The sequence below is a fragment of the Saccopteryx bilineata genome, chromosome 9, assembly GCF_036850765.1.
Source record: "Saccopteryx bilineata isolate mSacBil1 chromosome 9, mSacBil1_pri_phased_curated, whole genome shotgun sequence".
Classification (NCBI taxonomy): domain Eukaryota; kingdom Metazoa; phylum Chordata; class Mammalia; order Chiroptera; family Emballonuridae; genus Saccopteryx; species Saccopteryx bilineata.
Window position 1 is genome coordinate 43,671,783 of NC_089498.1, and position 23,350 is coordinate 43,695,132.

At 38.8% G+C, this 23,350-nt stretch overlaps 1 protein-coding gene across 7 annotated transcripts in view; it reads right to left on the bottom strand.

Moving 5' to 3' along the window:
• The window catches only part of ZNF568 (zinc finger protein 568), a 49,836-nt gene that overhangs the window by 16,769 nt on the left and 9,717 nt on the right, over positions 1 to 23,350 (bottom strand). For 2 of the 7 annotated variants that reach the window (XM_066242167.1, XM_066242164.1), the window contains exon 3: positions 13,554 to 13,682. The exons of 4 other annotated variants lie outside the window; for them this stretch is intronic. In XM_066242167.1, coding sequence (XP_066098264.1) covers positions 13,554 to 13,568 — 15 coding nt within the window. In that variant the 5' untranslated portion in view covers positions 13,569 to 13,682. Of the gene's footprint in view, positions 1 to 13,553; positions 13,683 to 17,635; positions 17,678 to 23,350 lie in introns of those variants that run through there. One more of the 7 variants, XM_066242165.1, reaches the window with a different exon arrangement.

The window sequence follows — 23,350 nt, forward strand, 5'->3', positions numbered from 1 at the left end:
AAAGGGAGAGAGATGAGAAGCATCAACTTGTAGCTGTGGCACTTTAGTTGTTCATTGATTACTTCTCATATGTTTCTGGACCTGGGGGGCGGGGCAGGTGTCCAGCTGAGCCAATGACTCCTTGCTCAAGCCAGCAACCTTGGGCTCAAGCCAGAGACCATGGGGTCATGTCTATGATCCTATGCTTAAGCTGGTGAGCCTATGCTCAAGCTGGCTAACCCTGTGCTCAAGCTGGAAACCTCGGGGTTTCAAATCTGGATCTTCAGCATCCCAGGTTGATGCTCTATCCATTGTGTCACCACCTGGTCACTCTGTTTCTTTTGGATTATTATTTTAGTCTCTATTCCCTTAATACCTTCTGGACCTCTAGTGAAGAGGATTTAAACTGCTGATTGGAAGTTCTCTGCTTGTTGGTAGGACTTGTCAGCTGTTAGACTTAATAGTAGGCAAATTGGGTAGGATATGGCTTTCTTACTGGGGACTCCTAGTTGTTCATATTTTGAAACCACTTTTCTGGGCTGATTATAATTTTCAAGGCTCCTGACTGAGGTGGAGTGGGTTAAGTCAACTTTATGGGATCTACGGAGGGGCAGTACAACTCTTCATAATGTATATCCTGTTTCTTTTTTTTTTTTTAATTTTTTTTTTTGTATTTTTCTGCAGCTAGAAACGGGGAGAGACAGACAGATTCCCGCATGCGCCCGACCGGGATCCACCCGGCACACCCACCAGGGGCAATGCTCTGCCCACCAGGGGGCGATGCTCTGCCCCTCCAGGGCGTTGCTCTGCCGCAACCAGAGCCACTCCAGCGCCTGGGGCAGAGGCCAAGGAGCCATTCCCAGCGCCCGGGCCATCTTTGCTCCAATGGAGCCTTGGCTGCGGGAGGGGAAGAGAGAGACAGGAGGAGGGGGGTGGAGAAGCAAATGGACGCTTCTCCTATGTGCCCTGGCCGGGAATCAAACCAGGGTCCCCCGCACCCCAGGCCTACGCTCTACCGCTGAGCCAACCGGCCAGGGCCTCTTTTTTTTTTCTTTACCCCCCTCCCTCAACTCCTCCTTTTTGGCTCATATAAGTAAAATCATATGGTATTTGTCTTTTTCTGCCTAACCTATTTCACTAAAGCTACTATGTGATAGAGCTGGGATTCTGGCCCAAGCAGTGTGGCTATACAGCCCAGCTGTATTCTACAACTCGACTTGTTCTCTAAGTCAGCAGGAGTCTTGAAACCCTATAAATATTCCCTAATTCAAGACAGAATTTCTGCACTAGAAACCTTTTTTGTTGAGGATGAAAGCATGTGAAATCACCAATGATGAGAAACCACAGGACAAATATCACAAAGGAATCCAAAGCCAATGATAATGGGATATCATCTTGACTTAGAGAAGCAGAGAGGTCTGATGAGGTGGGGGGAGGAGGGGAGGAGGAAGACTGAAAATAAAACTAGATGTAAAAAACTGGCCTCTGATGCAAGTTTCATTAATCAATGTATGCCCAACAGCAGACAGAAAATATTTTTTCTGTTACTCCTCAATATTGTATTAACCAAATTAGTCAAATGAACTTACAAAAACTAGTATTCAAGATTTAGGTGAGGACTGAAGGAATAGTTATTAAAATAATTTTAGAGCAAATTACTTAGTATGTAAGATTTGGTAAATATAAAAACAAATTAATTTTACACATAAGAAAGCCATAAAAGATGTATCTGTGTGTGTGTATTCATTTCCAAAAACAGATACCTTGATTGTTTTAATAAATTAAACACTTGTCAAGCATAAATTGAGAAAAATAATGAAACACTATGATCCAAATTTAGGATTTAAAAACATGTCATAAAAGACAGAATGGTAAGTTTTAAAAAGTTATGAGCAGTGTTCAACTTCTAGGATAGCACTGTGAGATTCTCTATAGATCTGTTTTCCAGTAAAAAAAGCATAATTGGTAAAAAGTGTTGTTGTTTTTTAATTTTCAGTGTTGTTGTTTTTTGTTTTTTTATTTTAATTTTAGAAATTGTTCTAAGAACATACAGCAATGAAGAGTCATTTAATCAAGAAAAAATATTAAAACTTAGTAAAAAACCATGATAGTCACTGTCTGGGTCTCTGCCAGAAGCCCACATAGCATCTCTGCAATATCCCCAGCTTCTCAGCCACCGTCTATGGGTGCAGGGGCCAGCCCTTTTGGAGGCCAAACATCTGACCACGCTAGGCCAAACAGAGCCCACACAGCATCTGTTGGTGAAAATGGGCGGGGACTCAGTCCAACTGGGTGACCCAGACCCCACCTCCCCAGGTGCTCCTACTACTGCAGCATCAGCCAGGGAAGTGCACTACCCATCCCTGACTGCTGTTCTCAGTCCTGGAAGTGTCTTTTGCGGTGAGGAGGCTTCTGGCAGAGACCCAGACAGCAACTAAACTGTGTAGCTTTGGAAAGAGGGCCAGTCTCTCCTACCTTGAGCACACAGCTGATTCTGGCGAAGCTTTGGTCCAGGAGCCAGACAGTTGGGGGCTATGGTGTGGCTATTTCACAGTAGGGGAGCAACTCCTGTCTTCCCTGCGAGTTCAGCCCATGCTAGCCAAAGAAGGGCAAGAGGTCCCAACCCCACTCCTACAGGCTGGTGGGCAGCACCCCCAACAAGGAATTGTTTTGGGGGGCACCGGAAAGAGGGCTGGCCATGCCCACCGCTAACACATGGCACACTGGGAGAGTAGCATCCTACACAGAGAGCCAGGACTTTCAGAGAATGTCTCCTGGGGAAGGTTTGGTCCAGAAGCCAGGTGGGTGGGGCTGATGTATGTAGCTACTTCACAGTGGGGGGGGGGGCAACTCCTGCCTCCACTGTGAGCTCAAAGGGAAAGAAGTGCCCACCCCGCTCCTACAGACTTGCAAGCACCACTCCCAAGAGGAGACTGTATTAGCCCTTCCAAGTCCTGAATTCCTGCCCTGCTGGGATCAGTTCCATGGGGAAGGGGAGAAATGCCCCTGAAGAGTATTGTCAGGGACCCAGATGAAGTGCTCAGCCCTCTCCTGTGCACTGGGCTCGCATCACACCCAGTGAGAGACTATTTTGATCTGTAACCTTGAGACCAGGGGTTCAGCTCAGCTAAAATTGTCCCGAGAGGGGACTGCTGGCCTCATTCAACCTAAACCTGAGGCCACCCCTCCTGGGGGACCTAGAGTTGGAGACTCAAGCAGTGATTGAGTGATTTGGCTCTTGAGTAGGGGCCACTTTCTACCCATTGATTGCTTGACTGAGTGAGCTCCAAGTAGGGGATCCACTCGTCCTTTCCTCCTGACCCTGGCAGCACATCCCACTGCGCCTGCAACCTGTGGAAGGGTCTGCAGGAAGCTTGGGCCCACTCTAGTCTTTCTTTGGAAGGCTCTGGAGGAAGACCAGGCAACCACAAGAGGGTGTTGAGTAGCTGACAGGTAGAGGCAGACCTCAAGGAGACTGGGTTTTTTTAAAGACCTGCTCCCAGCTCTAAGCTGAAGGAAGTCAACCCTTATACACAGATTGACCTCTCACACACATTCAGGCACAGTAGATGCAGGAAAAACTGAACAGAGTGGTAGCTCCAGACAGGTAGCCCAAGGCTGGTAACAAACAATGATTGACATCAATTCATACCCAAACCCTGTCCAAGTAGATCCCAAACCAACATAAACAATGGTGGGCTTCAGACCACACCAGAGCTAGACTCAACTAACCACATAATTGGCAGACCAAAAGGGAGAATCTATTGAATAGCAAACACCAGACCCTGCTGGGAACAACTCTGCCCCAGGGGTCAGTCTCTGCATGGCGTCTCATACACAGTGATTGAGATTTACCATTAAAATCAGCCAGCTTCAAGGGTTAACTCTACCACGAGGGGCAAAAGTATTCAAGACTCATATATAACAAGAGGGTATATATATATCATCCACAAGAATCATTCCTGCAGCACCGAGATCAGGTGATTGGGAAGATTGTGCCACTGAGTCCAATAAGACACTTTCATCATAAAGACATCATAACAAGTTCAGGAGTCACAGCAGATCAACCTAACACACAGAGACAAAATGGAAAGATAAAGAAGTATGCCCCAAATGAAACAGGAGAAGTCCCCAGAAAAAAAATTAAATGAAATGGAAGCAATCAAACTAACAAAAGCAGAGTTTACAAAAGTGGTTAAAGGATGCTCAAGGACCTTAGGGGAAGAATGATGATCTCAGTGAGAACCTAAACAAAGAAATAGTAAGCAATAAAGAGGACAATGAAACCATAAAAAAGGACCAGTAAGAAATGACCAATAACAATATCTGAAATTACTATACTAGAAGGAATCAGCAGAAGGTTAGATGAATCAACGAATCAAATCAGTGATTTAAAGAACAAGATAACACTCAAGCAGAGCAGCAAAAAGAAAGAAGAATTAAGACTATTGAGGAAAGTCTAACAGAACTCTGGAAAACATCTAGCACAACAACATCTACTCATAGGGGTACCTGAAAGAGAAGAGAGTAAACCAGGATACAGAACCTGTTTGAAGGAAAAACATGTGAAAATATTCCTAACATGGTGAAGGAAAAAGTCACACAAGTTCAGGAAGCACAGAGAATCCCAATCATGATGAACCCCCCAAAACCCACACCAAGACACATCCTGACAAAAACGCCAAAGTTTAAAGACAAAGAGAGAATCTAAAAGCAGCAAGAAGAAAAGCCAATTAATTACCAAAAAGAAGCCACAGTAAGGCTGTAGCTGATTTCTCAACAGAAACACTTCAGACCAGAAGGCACTGGCAGTAATCTACAAAGTGATGAAAAGCAAGTAACTACAACCAAGACTACTCTGTCCAATAAGGCTATTGTTTACAACTGAAGGTGAAATAAAGAGCTTCCCAGGGTGGGGTAAGCTAAAGGAGTTCATTACCATCAAATCAATATTACAAGAAATGTTAAAGGGTCTGCTTTAAGATGAGGAAAGAAAAAACAAATTGAGAGAGAGAGAATTATAGGTATAAAGAACAAAATGGCAATAAATAAGTACATATCAATAATAACCTCAAACACAGATGATATACATGCTCCAATAGGGTAGGTGAATGGATTAAAAAACAAGACCCATACATATGCTATCTATAAGGAACTCTCCTAAGAACAAAAATACACATAAAGTAAAAGTGAAGGGACAGGAAAAAAATCCATGCAAGTAGAATAAACAAAAAGCTGAAATAGCAAGACTTCTGACAAAATCACTACATAATACTAAAAAGATCAACTTAACAAGAGGATGTAATCTTTATAAACATATATGCACCCAACACAGGAACACCTAAATGTATAAAGAAAATCTTGATAAACATTAAAGAAGAGACTGATAGCAATACAATCATTGTAGGATATTTTAACACCCCACTGTCATTAATAGATCTTCCAGACAAAAAATCAACAAGGCATTAGCAACCTTAAACTGTACAGTAGAGTAGATGCATATAATTGATACTTACAAAACTTCATCCCAAAGCACTAGAATATACATTCTTCTCAAGTGCACATGGAACATTCTCAATGATAGACTACATGTTAGGACATAAAATAAGTCTTAACAAGTTGAGGAAGATTGAAATAATAACAAACATCTTCTCAGACTACAATGAAACTAGAAATCAACTACAAATCCCCGCCAAAATAAAAAACATTCAAACATATGTATGCTAAATAGCATATTATTAAACAATAGATAGGTTAACAATGAAATCAAGGAAAAAAATTAAAAAACTACCTGAAAACAAGTGAAAATAAACATACAACACCCAAAATCTATGGGAAACAGCAAAAGCAGTCCTGAGATGGAAGTTCATAGCATTACAGGCCTACTTCAAGAAGCAAGAAAATCTCAAATAATCTAATTCTACCACTAAAAGAACTAGAAAAAACATAATAAATGAAGCCCAGAATAAAAAGAGGGAAGGAAACAATAAAAATCAGAGCATTAATAAATTTAAAAGAGTCTAAAAACACATACAAAGATCAATGAAACCAAGAGCTAGTTCTTTGAAAATATAAATAAGATTGACAAACCTTTAACTAGACTCATGTAGAAAAAAGGAGAGAAGACCCAAATAAATAAAATTAAAAATAAAAAGAGGAGAAGTAACAACTAACACCAAAGAAATACAAAGGATTGTAAGAAAATATTAACAACTTTATGTCAACAAATTGGACAATATGGATGAGATTAATTAATTCCTAGAAACATATATTCTTCCAAAACTGAATATAGGAAGAAACAGAGAACCTGAATAGAGAAACTAAATTTAGTAAAATTAAAGCAGCAATAAAAAAAAAGAACTCCCAAAAAACTAGAAGTCCTGAAAGGATGGCTTCACAAGTGACTTTTACCAAATATTCAAAGAAGAAATAACCTATCCATCTCAAACCATTTCAAAAATTCAAGAGAAGAAAAAACTCTGAAGCTCATTTTATGAGAACAGTATTATCCTAATTCCAAAACCAGATAAAGATACTTCAAAGAAAAAAAACTACAGACCAATATCCCTAATGAAAAACCTCAACAAAATATTACTAAACTAGATCCAGCATTACATTAAAAAGATCATAAAGCATGACCAAGTGGATTTATTCCGGGGTTGCAATGTTGATACAATACCCACAAATCAATAATCTGTTTATACCACATAAACACAATGAAGGCTAAAAATCACATGAGCATATCAATAAATGCAGAAAAAGCATTTGATAAAACCGAGCACCCATTTTTGAATAAAAAAAATACTCATGAAAGTGTGAATAGAGGGAATATACCTAAATGCAATAAAGGCCAAAAATGACAAACCCACAGCTAATATCATAGTCAATGGGCAAAAACTACAAGTGCTTCCCTTAAGATCAGGAACAAAACAGGATTGTCCGCTTTCACAACTCTTATTCAACATAGTACTAAAAGGTCTAGCCACAGCAATCAGACAAGAAGAAGAAATAAAAAGCATACAAATTAGAAATGAAGAAGTAAATTTCATTTGCAGATGACATGATACTGTATATAGAGAGCCCAAACATTCTACCAAAAAACTATTAGAATTGATAAGAATTCAGTAAAGTAGCAGGATACAAAATCACTATCCAGTACTTAGTTGCATTGTTATACACCATAATGAACTATCTGAAAGGGAAACTAAAAAAAAATCCCATTCACAAGTGGTTCAAAAGAATAAAATAACTAGGAATAAATTTAACCAAGTATGTAAAATACCTGTGCTTAGAAAATTATAGAACACTGAAGAAAGAAAGGGAAGAAGATATAAAATAAGTGAAAGCATATACCATGTTAATGGATAGGAAATATTAAAATAATTAAAGTGTCCATACTACTCAAAGCAATCTATAGAGTCAATACAATTCATATCAAGACACCAATGGCATATTTCACAAAACTAGAATATTGCAAAAATTTATATGGACCCACAAAAGATCCTGAATAGCAACAGCGATCTTGAGAAAGAAGAATAAAGTTGAGGGAATCATGCTGCCTGGTATTAAACTATAAGCCATAATAATAGAAAAGCACAGTACTGGCAATAAAAACAGACATATAGATCAATGGAACAGATAAAAGAGCCCAGAAATAAACCCAGCCTTTATATAGTCAATTAAATTTGACAAAGGAGGTAAAAATATATAATGGGGTAAAGATAGTCTTTTCAATAAATGGTGTCGGGGCAATCAGACAGATATATGCAAAATTAGACCACCTTCTCACATCATACACAAATATAAACTGAGAATGGATTAAAGACTTACATTATATTAGACTCAAACCATAAAAGTTCTAGAAGAAAACATAGGCAATAAAATCTCGGACATTTCTCATAGCAATATTTTTTATGATGTATCTCCTCAGGCAAGGGAAACAAAAGAAAAAATAAATAGGACTACATAAAACTAAAAAGTTTTTTCACAGCAAAGGAAACCATCAACAAAATGAAAATCTATCCCACTGAATGGAAGAACATATTTGCCAATGATACATCCGATAAGGAGTTAATATTCAAATTAATAAAGAACTTATAAAACTCAACACCAAAAAACAAACAATCCAACTAAAAAATGGGCAAACAACACAAATAGAAACTTCTCCAAAAAGTATATACAGATATCCAATAGACATAAAAAGATGTTCAGAATCACTAATCATTAGAGAAATGAAAATTAAAACCATAAGGAGATATCATAGAATGACTATTATCAATAAATCAACAAATGATAAGTGTTGGCAAGGATGTAGGGAAAAAGGAACCCTCATGCACTCTTGGTGGAAATGTAAATTGGTGCAATTAACTGTGGAAAGCAGTATGGGGTTACCTATAAAAATTAAAAACGGAACTGCCTTATGACCCAATGATTTCACTTCTGGGAATTTATCCGAAGAAACCCAAAACACTATTTCAAGAGAATATATGCACCCCTATGTTCACTGCAGTGTTATTTACAATAGCCAAGATTTAAAAGCAGCCTAAGTGTTTATCAGTAGATGAGTGCATAAAAAAGCTGTGGTACATTTACCCAATAGAATACTACTCAGCCATAAAAAGGGAAATATTACCCTTCACAACAACAACAATGGACATGAAGAGAATTATGCTAAGTGAAATAAGCCAGTAAGAGAAAGATAAGTGCTATATGATTTCACTCACATGTAAAATCTAACGAACAAAATGAACTAACAAGCAAAATAAAGACAGATTCATAGAGGATGACAACTGTCGAGGTAGGGTGGGGGGTTGAGTGATGGGGGTGGAGGGATTGAGCACAGAATTGCAAAAAGAGAGAGGAAAAAAACTCATGTGCACAGACACCGTATGGTAATTGCCGGGGAGAAGTGAGGGAAGGTGGGGAAGGGTTTGGTGAGAATAAATAGTGATGGATGGAGATGTGTAGTGAACACACAACACAGTATACAGATGATGTGTTACAGAATTGTGCATCTTTAAACTGTATAACTGTTAACCACTGTCACCCCAATAAATTCAGTTAAAAGTGTATTCAAATCTTCTTTTAGGTCTCAGTACTATTTTAACTTTATAAATCAGATACATATTTTTTCTATAGGGTTTTTTTTCTACTCTTAGTATCTTTCTTCCACTCCATTTTTGAGCTAGTTGTGGTTTGTATATAGAAATGCTATTGATTTTTGTAAGTTAGTTTTGTATTCATATCGAATTGAATTGTTTCTATTCAGTTGCCCATAAACATAATTGTATCATCTAGATATCATAATTTTGTATGTACTTTCCCAATTTTTCTTACTGTTCCTCTTTCCATATGCCTTGGCATGTAGTATTATAATAAATAAATTTGATACCATGGGCCCTGGCCAGTTGGCTCAGCGGTAGAGCATCGGCCTGGCGTGCGGGGGACCTGGGTTCGACTCCCGGCCAGGGCACATAGGAGAAGCACCCATTTGCTTCTCCACCCCCCCCCCTTCCTCTCTGTCTCTCTCTTCCCCTCCCGCAGGGCCAAGGCTCCATTGGAGCAAAGATGGCCCGGGCGCTGGGGATGGCTCCTTGGCCTCTGCCCCAGGCGCTAGAGTGGCTCTGGTCACGGCAGAGCGACGCCCCGGAGGGGCAGAGCATCGCCCCCTGGTGGGCGTGCCGGGTGGATCCCGGTTGGGCGCATGCGGGAGTCTGTCTGACTGTCTCCTCCCATTTCCAGCTTCAGAAAAATACAAAAAAAAAAAAAAAAAGAAAAAAAAATTGATACCACGGGCAGTCTGATTATACTTCTGATTTTGTGGGAATGTGTCTCATATATATCTCTGCTTATGACATGTATATATACATGTTGTGTATGTATGTGGAATAATTCTTTTTAATATCCAAATAAGTAAGTGTCCTTTTACTTCTATTTTATAAACAAATCCTTACAAAAGCTCAAATTCTGATTTTAAAAAATTTAGCAGCTCTATGGACCTAATTTATTTTGAATATGAGGAATTATATTAATAAATGCCCTTATTAATTTGAAACCTCTTTGTGACAGAAAAGATATTTTACCCAATTGTTTCTAATTAGTTTATAAACTCTCTGCAATTCCAATTAAAATCCCAACTGGACTTTTTCCCCTAGAATTAGATAAACTGATTCTAAAATTCAAATGGAAGCAGAGAGATCCTAAAGTAAGTGAGAAACTGTTTAAAAACTAAGAACATGGGTATGTCAGGAAGTGGGGAAATCCTTGCCAAGCAAAAAGGGTTATTACAAAGTTACATGAATTAAAACAGTAGAAACAGCCTGACCAGGTGGTGGCGCAGTAGATAGAGCCTTGGACTGGGATGCGGAGGATCTTGGTTCGAGACCCCGAGGTCACCAGCTTGAGCGCGGGCTCATCTGGTTTGAGCAAAGCTCACCAGCTTAGACCCAAGGTCGCTGGCTTGAGCAAGGGGTACTCGGTCTGCTGAAGGCCCACAGTCAAGGCACATACGAGAAAGCAATCAATGAACAACTAAGGTGTCACAACAAAAAAACTAATGATAGATGCTTCTCATCTCTCTTCGTTCCTATCTGTCTGTCCCTATCTATCCCTCTGTCTCTGTAAAAAACTAAATTAAAAAAAAAAAACAGTAGAAACACACACACACACACAAACAGTATAGTACTTGTATAAATGTAGACAAATTTAGAAACAGAATAAAGAGCCTAGAAACAAGCATGTATATGATAAAGGTGGCATCACAATGGAAGGATCTATTTAATAAATGGTGTTGGAATGAATGGTCTTCTACATGCAAAAATAATTCTGACAGAATTATCAGTAAATTCATACCTCAGATCACTTACAAAATTATATTCCAGTTGGATTAAACACTAAATATAAAAAACAAAGTTTTAAAAAGAGACTATCTATAACTTAATATAAGAAAATATATCTTAGAAATGACTAATACTGACAACTCATGGAAGAGGGGACTATTAAACATTGATGTTGTGTATTAATTTTGACTGAATTCTTATTGTATGCACATATTTATCATTTCTTAAATGTAACTATCCAAATTTAAAGTGTTTATATAACAAAAGATACATGATACCATAAAAGTAACAGATTAGGAGATAATACCTACAAAAATGCTAGTGCTAAAAAGCAAGCTTTCCTAAAATTCCCTAATTTCAAGTAGAAAAAGGACTAACAATATAAAACGGACAAGTTGTATGAAGAGTCAATGGCAAATTTTACATTTCTTCACTTAAGAGTGGGCTTCAATCTGTACAGCATCAGACTGTGGGCCCTGGAGTCGGCTGTATGGGTTTTAATCCTGGTTTTATTACACTCTTAATATATGAAATTATATATATAAGCTTCTTAACCTCTGTGGTTCACTTTCCTTACCTGTAAAAATTAAAATAATATCTGTATTACAATTTTCTGATAATGACACGAAATTATCTAAGCAAAGTATATAGTACATCTGGCACTATATAATAAGTACTCAAAAAAGCTATTATACGTATTGTTGTAGAGGACTTTTCTAGCTTCTGTGAAGGCTATCATATATAAATAAAGGCTGCCATGAAATATATTTACATCCCTATTCTAGAATGAATTTGGTACTGCACGCCCAAGAATGCAGGCAATCCATTCTTATTTGATAGTCCTAATCAAAGAATCTAGCACTGGTATCTGAAAGGAAGCGTATTAATTTTTTGACAGCTAAGAGTGTTGCACTTGTAGACCATAACTCCTTGATCTCCAGCATTTTACTCTGTGAAGAAAATGCATATGTGAACTAATTATTTGGAATCCTCTCATAAAAAATGATCATTGACCAGCAATTCAAAATACACCTAAATATATAATCTGCAAATCTGAAGTTTCTTTATATTATTAGCATTTTTTTTTTTTACTTAGAAAATGAAATTTAACAGGGTGACACTGATCAACAAAAGTATATAGATTTTTTCCTGACCAGGCAGTGGCACAGTGGATAGAGCGTTGGACTGGGACATGGAGGACCCAGGTTCGAAACCTCGAGGTCTCAGGCTTGAGTGTGGGCTCATCTGATTTGAGCAAGACTCATCAACCTGAGCCCAAGGTCCCTGGCTTGAGCAAGGGGTCACTCAGTCTGCTGTAGCCTCCTGGTCAAGGCACATATGAGAAAGCAATCAATGAACAACTAAGGTGCCACAATGAAGAAATTGATGCTTCTCATCTTTCTCTTCCTGTTTGTCTGTCCCTATCTGTCCCTTTCTCTGTCTCTCTCCATCTGTGTCACAAAAAAAAAAAAAAAAAAGAAAAGAAAAGAAAAAAAAGGAGTACATAGATTCCAGGTAAACATCTCCACATCATTTAAACAGTAGATTATGTTTTACATTATTATTTTTAAGTATTTGTCACATTTTTTCTAAGTGCTTCTTCATATTCTTTACCCAATTTTCTAAATTATTGGTTTTTAAAACATTGTTAATATATTTCTACTTTATGTATTACAATGAATGTTCTCAGTTTTGCCTTATTACAGTGTTTATGACAGTTTTACTGAAGAGAAAAATTAATTCATGAACATGAATCAGACATCTTCTGTCTTAATGGTTTCATATGTTAAACTATAAAAGCAGGTAAATGAATAAAGTCAACATATCCAAAGACCTTTAAGGTAGAAAAGATTTATACAGATAATTATTAATGATATTTATCATTTAGGTAGCACTAAGTGTATTTAAACTTCCTAACATTACTGTGCGATAAGTGCTATCGTTATTCTCATTTAGAGATATAACTGAGGTCAAAGAGAGTTAAGAAAATTGCCCATAATTATGCACTTAGTAATTTGCTGAGTCCAAATTTGAACCCAAGTCTGTCTATGCCCAGAGAACCACTCTGCCAACAGGAGATATAACTGGATGAGCCACATGACCACATAGTCAAAAGAAATGTGTGTATCTCAGGGTGAGAAAGATAAAAGCTGAGGAAACGAGGCAGTGAAGTGGAAAATGTTCAAAATCTAGCAGTGTGAGGAATTCCAGAGTTGGAAACAGAATCAAGAGCAGAAGATAATCATTTTGTAAAAAGACAAAGAGTACTGCATCTTCTGAGAACATTAAAAAAAAAAAATATGGGGGAAGCTGTAGATACTAGAATGACAAGATTTTTCCTTAGAGTATTAGTATATATTTTAGCTCATTATACAAACCTCAAGTAAAGAAAAAATATATGTAGAGTCATTTGAAAGACATGTTCCATTTATTGTTCCAGATAATTTAATTTTTCAATCTTTGGCCAAGACAGGTATTTAAAAAACTAACCTTAAAATGATAAGAATTATGAAATTATTTTGGAATTTCATTTTTACTTGGGTGCTAATGAAAAGTTTTTCTTTCCTTAATTTTTCCTCGTAAACAGTACAGATTATAAAATGGACTTTGTGTCCCAGTTTGCTTTTGTTTCTCCAGATCATATTCAAATTGGATCTCAACTTTGATAACTCTGTATGGACCTGTTTCTGATATCTGCAAAAAAATACAGGAAAGAAATAAATACTTAAAACTTACAAGAGACTTGGTCATATCCGCTTCTTCCTCAAAAAGGACTGAGTCCTGAGAACACCCAGCTCAGGGAAGAGAAATAAAACAGATTTACTTCAGAACTCAGGGAGTATAGAAATCTTCAGCTCCAGGTGGCTATAAAATCAGAATATTGAGAAATGTTAATCACCACCAAACTACAGAGGCACTGAAATGTAAATCTGATTAATAATGACTAATTTAATAATGTAAGGTCCAATGGTAATTTATGGAGGGCTAAATTTAGGGTATTCAGTGACTACACTGACAATACAGTAATTCCCTAGGATCCTGCTATTTTATTCCTAAGAGGAACTATCTCTTACTTATATATAATAGTAATGAAAATTTAAGGATTAAATCATTTATGAAGCACTGTAAAGAATTTGGAAAAAAACTTTTATTAGAGACAAGTTATAGGCATTGTGGAACATTCAAATGATAAAATGAAATTCAGTTATGAGTCTAGTGACTGTTTAAAGTAACTTAATTGATCTTTTTATCCTAAAAAATTCAGGGCCTTCAGGTTAAAAATGCAAGACTGAATACTTCCTTTTATTTCTACTGTCTCCTAAACCCAACCAAAATAAAAACAAAGGAACAAAGGAAGCCAAATTGCATAAGGACTTTGGCACATAAGAGACATCAATAAAATTTTGGAAGCTAGAGAGCAGATTACTGGTATTTAGCTTAATTCAGGAAAACCATGACAGAACCGTTAAAAGGCTTAGAAATGGAGGCACTAGGTATTTCTGCAGACAAAAATTTGGAATGGGCCCTGGCCGGTTGGCTCAGCGGTAGAGCGTCGGCCTAGCGTGCGGAGGACCCGGGTTCGATTCCCGGCCAGGGCACACAGGAGAAGCGCCCATTTGCTTCTCCACCCCTCCGCCGCGCTTTCCTCTCTGTCTCTCTCTTCCCCTCCCGCAGCCAAGGCTCCATTGGAGCAAAAATGGCCCGGGCGCTGGGGATGGCTCTGTGGCCTCTGCCTCAGGCGCTAGAGTGGCTCTGGTCGCAACATGGCGACGCACAGGATGGGCAGAGCATCGCCCCCTGGTGGGCAGAGCATCGCCCCTGGTGGGCGTGCCGGGTGGATCCCGGTCGGGCGCATGCGGGAGTCTGTCTGACTGTCTCTCCCTGTTTCCAGCTTCAGAAAAATGGAAGAAAAAAAAAAAAAAAAAAAAAAAAATTTGGAATGGGACATAAAACAGGGAACTGAATGTAAGGTGGGATTGCAATGTAGAAAAAATAAGGGAATTAAGTGAATATTGTTATATTGAAAGATGAGGTGCTTCCCCCAACTTCATTTCTTTATTTGCCTCCTTAAAGCAGGAGATTTGGCTTATATGCCTCAAGAAAATCTAGGGCTTCTTACTGGGTAAACTGACTAGCCCAAAAGAAATTGAATTCAGGTCCTGAAATTCAGTCAACCTTCCAACTCCAATAAAATACCATATTAGAAAAAAGGGCAAGTGACAGAAGACGATTTGGCTGTGGGTGGTCGACACGATGCAATATATAGATCAGGGGTCCCCAAACTACGGCCCGCGGGCCACATGCGGCCCCCGCCGCACTTCCGGAAGGGGCACCTCTTTCATTGGTGGTCAGTGAGAGGAGCACATTGACCATCTCATTAGCCAAAAGCAGGTCCATAGTTCCCATTGAAATACTGATCAGTTTGTTGATTTAAATTTACTTGTTCTTTATTTTAAATATTGTATTTGTTCCTGTTTTTTTTGGGGGGGGGTTTACTTTAAAATAAGATATGTGCAGTATGCATAGGGATTTGTTCATAGTTTTTTTTATAGTCCGGCCCTCCAACAGTCTGAGGGACAGTGAACTGGCCCCCTGTGTAAAAAGTTTGGGGACCCCTGATATAGATCATGTATCATAGAAATGCATACTTGAAACCTATATGATTTTATTAGTCAATGTCACCCCAATAAGTTTAATAAAAAAAGAAAAAGAGAGCAAAAAGAGTAGGTGGAGGTGAGGGTAATGAGTAAGGGGTTAAAGAGAAAACAGAGATAGGTCCTTATCTCCATTTTCAAAAATCAACAGGTAAAATTAAGCATTAGGAATATGAAGATGTTATTCAGAAAAGTGGAAGTGGATACCAGACTACCCAGAAAAAAATGATTAAAGTAAACAGGGAATAGAAAGGAATGGACTGGGAAACTTGTTTATAGTTATATTTAACAGCACCTAAAAAATCTACATGTCTTTAAGAAAAATAACTATTACCCTGAAAATACTTTTAAAAATCAAGTAATAGTCAAGTGAATAAAATATTAAAAATAAATGGCTACCCTGCACAGGCAATAACACCCACATGAACTTTCTTGGTAAAAGTAGTGAATTTCCTAACTTATTTTATTCTCTCTGTCCCTGAATGTAGTCTGTCCCCTAAACTCCATCTCTGAGCCACCACCTCACCTCTCCTTTCTGTTGTCTGGGTCCATTATCATGCTCTATTACCACACAGCTCCTGCTGACCTCTGAATTCTGAAATGTCATCAGGCCTTGCCCACTCTTGGCAGAATGATTAATATAGTCTGCAGGTCTAGTAATTTCAGGGTCAACTCATCTCAGTACTCTCCAGTGTCTCAGGTCAGAAGGTCTCTCCATGATAGACACCTGCTTTCCATGTATTTTTCCACTCACATCACTGATATCTCTTATCTTTGGAAAGCCAGGACCTGTGGTATACATATATCCAATTTACCTGATGTATTCTCATGTATCCCTCTGGTAACCAGCCTCCAAGGTAGCCCAATAATCAGTGTGTTCTAGTAGTCATGTCTATTGTACACCCTTCCCATATTGAACAGATTTGACCCATAAACAAATAGGATACTGCAGAAATGACAGTGTGTCGTTTCCCATTTCCATTTCCAATGGCAGCCATAAAAGACGCTATCGGGAATTCCAGTTAAGATGGCTAAGTAGGTAAACACAGGGCACCCCTTCTCCCAGGATTACATAAAAATTACAACTAAACTACAGAACAAATATCACTGAGAACAACCTGAAGATTAGCTGAACAGAATTACTATAATTAAAGACATAAAAAATACGCCAAGATGAAACTGGTAAGAAGGGCAAAGATGAGGAATGGGGAGGTCCAGCACCAGGAGGGATATCTTGGCTATGGAGTTCCCCTCTGAGAAGTAAGGGGCAAAGCGCCATAGCAGGCTCCCCAGCCTGGCCCACCAGTGCCAAAAGAGAAGTCCCCATAGCATCTGGCTATGAAAATCAGTGGGGATGTGACCAAGTGAAAGAGAGGGCTGTGGAGACCTAGGCTCTCCTCTTAAAAAGACTATCTACAGATCTGCATGCCCACGAACTCACTTATTTCTGGGCTTTAGCACAGAGGCAGCAGCTAAAAAAGTACCAGAGACACATGGTAAGGAACGGAGTTGACTAGCTGCAACTTGGTAACTGAAGGAGCAGTGATCAGGGCAGTTCTCCCCAGATGGAAACAGGCAGGCAGGCACCACTGTTCCTTTGGTGAACTCGCCTCCCACACAGCCAGAGGGCACAGACAGACAAAATCTCTGCTCTCCATTATTCTAGCTAAGATCTGTTAACCCAGCCTGGTGAGTCCCTGAGACTCCACCTCACCAACACATGCATCCAGCCCAAAGTTCTTCCAGAGGTTTTTCCATGTAAGTGACCTGCCCTGGCTTCACTGCAGACTTTCCTAAAATATCTCAAGGTCCCCAAATCCCAAACAAGCCAAGGCTGCTCTCAGCATGTCTTGTACATTTTGCTTAGTGGCCACAAGCCTGGCATGAGTGGTGACCAGTATCAGCTTATACAGTGGCTCCTACAAGGCTGCCACATGCCTGGCATAGGTGGCACCTAGACTTAGCTTGGAATGTCACTTCAACTAAGTGACCACAATCCAGGCACAAGTAATAGCCAACTTTAGCTCACATCATGGTGCCCAACAAAGGGTCCCAAGCCTGGCACAAGTGGCTGCTGGCCTCAGTTCACAGAAAAATCTCTCCCAGGTGCCTCCAAGCCCAGCACAAGTGGCAATCAACTACAGATCACAAAGGAGCTCCTACCATGCAGTGCTAATCCAGAAAGAAGTGGCAGCTTATCTTGTCTTGAACTGTAGTCACCCCTAAAGACAAGAGAACAAAGACGCTCGGTAATAGTATCTCTAGTATTGAAAACACTGGTGGTAAGGATGCTCAATAAATCTAGGGGAAGAGTAGATGAACTCAGTGAGAACTTCAACAAAGAGACAGAAAACACAAAAATGAAGACAAAAAGAACATTTAAATACTCAGAAATAAAGAAACAATATCTGAAATAAAAAACACACTAGAAGAAATCAACAATACGTAATACAAAGCAGAATATCAAATCAGTGATTTGAAAGACAAGGTAGTGGATGACGTCAGAGTAATGGCAGCATGAGAGATACTCCTGATTTCTCCCCTTGAAATTTCTTTCTTTTTTTTTTTTTGTTTGGTGACAGAGACAGAGAGAGAGACAGAGACAGGGACAGATAGTGATAGACAGGAAAGGAGAGAGATGAAAAGCACAATTTTTTGCTGCAGCTCTTTAGTTGTTCATTGATTGCTTTCTCATATTTGCCTTGACTGGGGGGCTACAGCAGAGCAAGTCACTCCTTGCTCAAGCCAGTGACCTTGAGCTTGTGCCAGCGACCATGGGGTCATGTCTATGATCCCACGCTCAAGCCAGCAAACATGCATTCAAGCTGGTGAGCCTGCACTCAAGCCGGATGAGCCTGCACTCAAACCGGCAACATCGGGTTTTCAAACTTGGGTCCTCTGCATCCCAGTCTGACACTTTATCCACTGCGCCACTCCCTGGTCAGGCTCCCCTTGAAATTTCAAAAAACTGAAGAACAATAATGCAGAAAAAAAACAACAACAACAAAAAAACCCAGCTAGGCTCATAGGCACGCCTGAAAAATACACACACTGAATGGATTAATGGTGGGATGGGGTGAAAAGGAGACAGGGTAAAATATAAAACGCATTTGCAGTGGGTTTTAGAGAGGAAGGGAAGAAAATCTGGAGTGACTATTTTTTTCTCTGCTGGACGAAGGTGAGGAGGGAAGCTCAGGCTCTCTGGATTTTGCTGAGAGGTACAGAGAGGGAAACCACAGGAAAACCTTTCCTCTAAAATCAGAAACCAGACAAGGCTGCCCACACTCTCCACTCCTATTCAACATATTCTTGGACGTTATAGCCAGAGCAATCTGATAAGAGAAAGAAATAAAAGGCACTCATATCAGGAAAAAAGAAGTAAAGGTTTCACTTTTTGCAGATGACATGATCCTGTATATAGAAAACCCCAAAGACTCCACAGAAAGACTAACAGAAACAATAAACCAATACAGTAAGGTCACAGGATACAAAATTAATATATAGAAGTCTATTCCTTTCATATATGCCAACAATGAAACTTTAGAGAATGAACTAAAAAAAAAATCCCTTTTACAATTGCAACAAAAAATATAAAATACCTAGGAATAAACATAACAAAGAATGTAAAGGATCTATATATTGAAAACTACAAAGCATTATTTTATTTTATTTTATTTTATTTTTGTATTTTTCTGAAGCTGGAAACGGGGAGAGACAGTCAGACTCCCTCCTGCGCCCGACCGGGATCCACCCGGCACGCCCACTAGGGGCGAAGCTCTGCCCACCAGGGGGCGATGCTCTGCCCCTCCGGGGCGTCGCTCTGCCGCGACCGCCCTTGAAATTTCAAAAAACTGAAGAACAATAATGCAGAAGAAAAAAAAAAACAAAACAAAAAAAACCCAGCTGAGCCACTCTAGCGCCTGGGGCAGAGGCCAAGGAGCCATCCCCAGCGCCCGGGCCATCTTTGCTCCAATGGAGCCTTGGCTGCGGGAGGGGAAGAGAGAGATAGAGAGGAAGGAGGGGGGGGGTGGAGAAGCAAATGGGCGCTTCTCCTATGTGCCCTGGCTGGGAATTGAACCCCGGTCTCCTGCACGCCAGGCCGATGCTCTACCGCTGAGCCAACCGGCCAGGGCCTTACAAAGCATTATTAAAGGAAATAAAAAAAGACACAATGAAATGGAAAAATATCCCATGTTCTTGGATAAGTAGAATAAATATAGTTAAAATGACCTTATTACCCAAAACAATATACAAATTTAATGCAATTCCCATCAAAATTCCAATGTCATTTTTAAAAGAAATGGAACAAAATACCATCAGGTTTGTATGGAACCATAGAAAACCCCAAATAACCAAAGTAATCCTGAGAAAAAATATAAAGCTGGAGGTATTATAACACCTGACTTCAAATTATACTACAGAGCCACGATAATTAAAATAGCATGTATTGGCAGAAAAATAGACACAGAGACCAATGGAACAGAATCAAGAGCCCAGAAATAAAACTACATATATATGGGGAAATTGTCTTTGATAAAGGAGCCAAAAACACACAATGGAGAAAAGAAAGCCTCTTCAATAAATGGTGCTGCGCAAATTAGAAAGCCACACGCAAAAGAATGAAACCTGACTGCAGTTAGTCCTCTTGCACAAAAATTTATTCAAATGGATCAAAGACCTAAATATAAGACCTAAAACAATAAATTACAACATAGGTACTAAACTTATGGACCTTGGCTGTACATAACATTTTATGAATCTGACCTCAAAGGTAAGAGAAGTAAAGGCAAAGATAAACGAATGGGACTACATCAAACTAAGAAGCTTCTGAACAACAAAAAAACAAAACAAAAAACTGACAACAAAACAAACACAGCCAACTAAATGGGAGGTGATATTTGCAAACATCTCAGATAAGGGGTTAATATCCAAAATATATAAAGAACTCACAAAGCTCAGCAACAAACAAACAATCCAATAAAAAAGTGGGGAGAGGACATAGACACTTCTCCCAAGAGGAAATACAATTGGCCAATAGATATATGAAAAGATGCTCATCTTTACTAGCTATTAGAGAAATGCAAATCAAAACTGCAATGAGATACTACCCCACACCTATTAGATTAGCTATTATCAACAAGACAGGTAATAACAAGTGTTGGAGAGGCTGTGGAGAAAAGGGAACCCTCATTCACTATTGGTGGGAATATAAATTAGTACAACCACTTTGGAAAAAAATATGGTGGTCCCTAAAAAAATTAAGAATAGAACTACCATATGACCCAGCAATCCCTCTACTGGGTATATACCCCCAAAACTCAAAAACATTGGTATATAAAGACACATGCACCCCCATGTTCATCACAGCATTATTTACAGTGGCCAAGACATGAAAACAACCAAAGTGCCCTTCAAATGAAGGACTGGATAAAGAAGATGTGGTACATATATACTATGGAATACTATCATACTGCCATAAGAACCGATGACACAGTATCATTTATGAAAACAGGGATGGACCTTGATAACATTATACTGAGTGAAATAAATAAATCAGAAAAAGCTAAGAACTGTATAATTAATTCCATACATAGATGGGGCACAAAATTAAGACTCATGGACAGAAATAGGAGTGCAGTGATTACAAGGGGGAAGGGAAAGGGGAAAGAGGGAGGAACGGAGGGGGGACGGGAGAGAGACATAAAGAGGGACAAATATAAGGTGACGGAGAATGATTTAACTTTGGGTGATGAGTATACAACATAATCAACTGTCCAAATGATGTGGAGATGTTTGCCCAAAATCTATGTACTCTAGTTGACCAATGTCATCCTGTTAAATTTAATTGTCTAAATAAAAAAAAAAAATTTAAAGAAAAGAAAAAAATCATATTATTGATATATATTCATAGATGCAGGAAAAGCACTGGACAAAATTTAGAACACATGATAAACCCTCAGAAGAGTGGGCATAGAGGGAATTAATCTCAACATAATAAAGGCCATATATAACAAACCCACAGCAAACATCACACTCAATGGGGGAAAACTAAGATCAGGAACAAGACAGGATGTCCACTTTCACCACTCTTATTCAACATAGTACTGAAAGTCCTAGCCACAGCAATCAGACAAGAAGAAGAATAAAAGGCACTCAAATTGGAAAGGAAGAAGCAAAACTGCCATTATACAGATGACACAATATTGTACACAGAAAGCCCTAAAGATTTCATCAAAATACTAGAACTGATAAATTCAGGAAAGCAGCAGGATACAAAATAAATATCCAGAAATCAGTTGCATTTTTATACATTAATAATGAACCATCAGAAAGGAAAACTAAGAAAACAGTCCCATTACAACTGGATCAAAAAGAAAAATAAAATACCTAGGAATATACTGAACCAAGGATGTAAACAATCTGCAATCAGAAAATTATAAGGCACTGGAAAGATATAAATAAATGGTAGTACATACCATGTTCATGCATAGGAAGAAATAACATTATTTCAATGTCCAGAATACCCAAAGATTGCCTGACCTGTGTTGGCACAGTGGATAAAGCGTTGACCTGGAAAGCTGAGGTCTCCGGTTCAAAACCCTGGGTTTACCTGATTTTAAACCCTCTCTCAAATTAATGAAAAATTTTTAAAAATATTCAAAAATTTCTATAAGTTCAACAGAATTACTATGAAAATATTAATGATGCATTTCACAGAACTAGAAAAAATAACAACAATTAATATGGAACAATAAAAGATCTTAAATAGCAATCTTGAAAAAGAACAAAATTGGAAGTATTATGCTATTTGATTTCAAACTATACTACAAAGCTATAGTAAGCATGGCACTGGCATGAAAACAGACATATAAGTCAACAGAACAGAAGAGAGAGGCCAGCCTGACCTGTGGTGGCACAGTGGATAGAGCATCAACCTGGAATGCTGAGGTCACCAGTTCAAAACCATGGCCTTGCCCAGTCAAGGCACATATGACAAGCAACTGATGAAGAACTAGGAGTGAAGTAATGATGAGTTGATACATCTTATTCTACCCTACCCCCAGAAAATCAATCAATAAAATCTTTAAAAAAAAATAGGCCCAAAATACACCAAGCCTATATGGTCAATTAAAGCAGGCAAGAGCAAACAATGGGGTAAAGATAGTCTCTTCAATAAATGGTGTTTAATAAATGGTGTTGGGAAAATTGGACAGGTGTAGGCAAAAATGAAACTAGACCACCTTCTTACACCATATACAAGAATAAAAATGGTTTAATAATTTAAATGTAAAACTCAAAAACCATTAAATTCCCACAACAACACATAGCAAAATTCCAGACATTTCTTTCAGTAATACCTTTTCCCTTCCTTAGGCAAGGGAAACAAACAAACAAAAAAAATAAACAAATAGAACTATAGTGGTACCTTGAGATATGAGCAGACGAACATACGAATTTTTTTAAGATATGAGCTACAACTCTGTCCGTATTTTTCTTCAAGATCCGAGCGAAATTCTGAGATATGAGTTGTGATTTGGGAAGTTGCCGCTAGTTGGCACGTTGGTGCACGGGTTCAGTATTGGCAGCACAACACCAGCATCTTGTTCTTTCTCACGTGTTACCCGTGGAATCAAGTCGAATCTCGTGCGCTGTACTTGTTCTTGCATCATTTTTGCATTTTTCACTAACTTTTTTTGTGTGCTATCATGGGGCCAAAGAAAGTGAGTGTAAAGGACAGTGGTGAGAAGAAGAGAATGATGCTGACAGAAGTAAAGCAAGAAATAATAGAAAAACATGAGCATGGTGTATGAGTGATTGAACTGGCAAGGCTGTACGACCGCAATACATCTACAATTTGTACCATCCTTAAACAAAAGG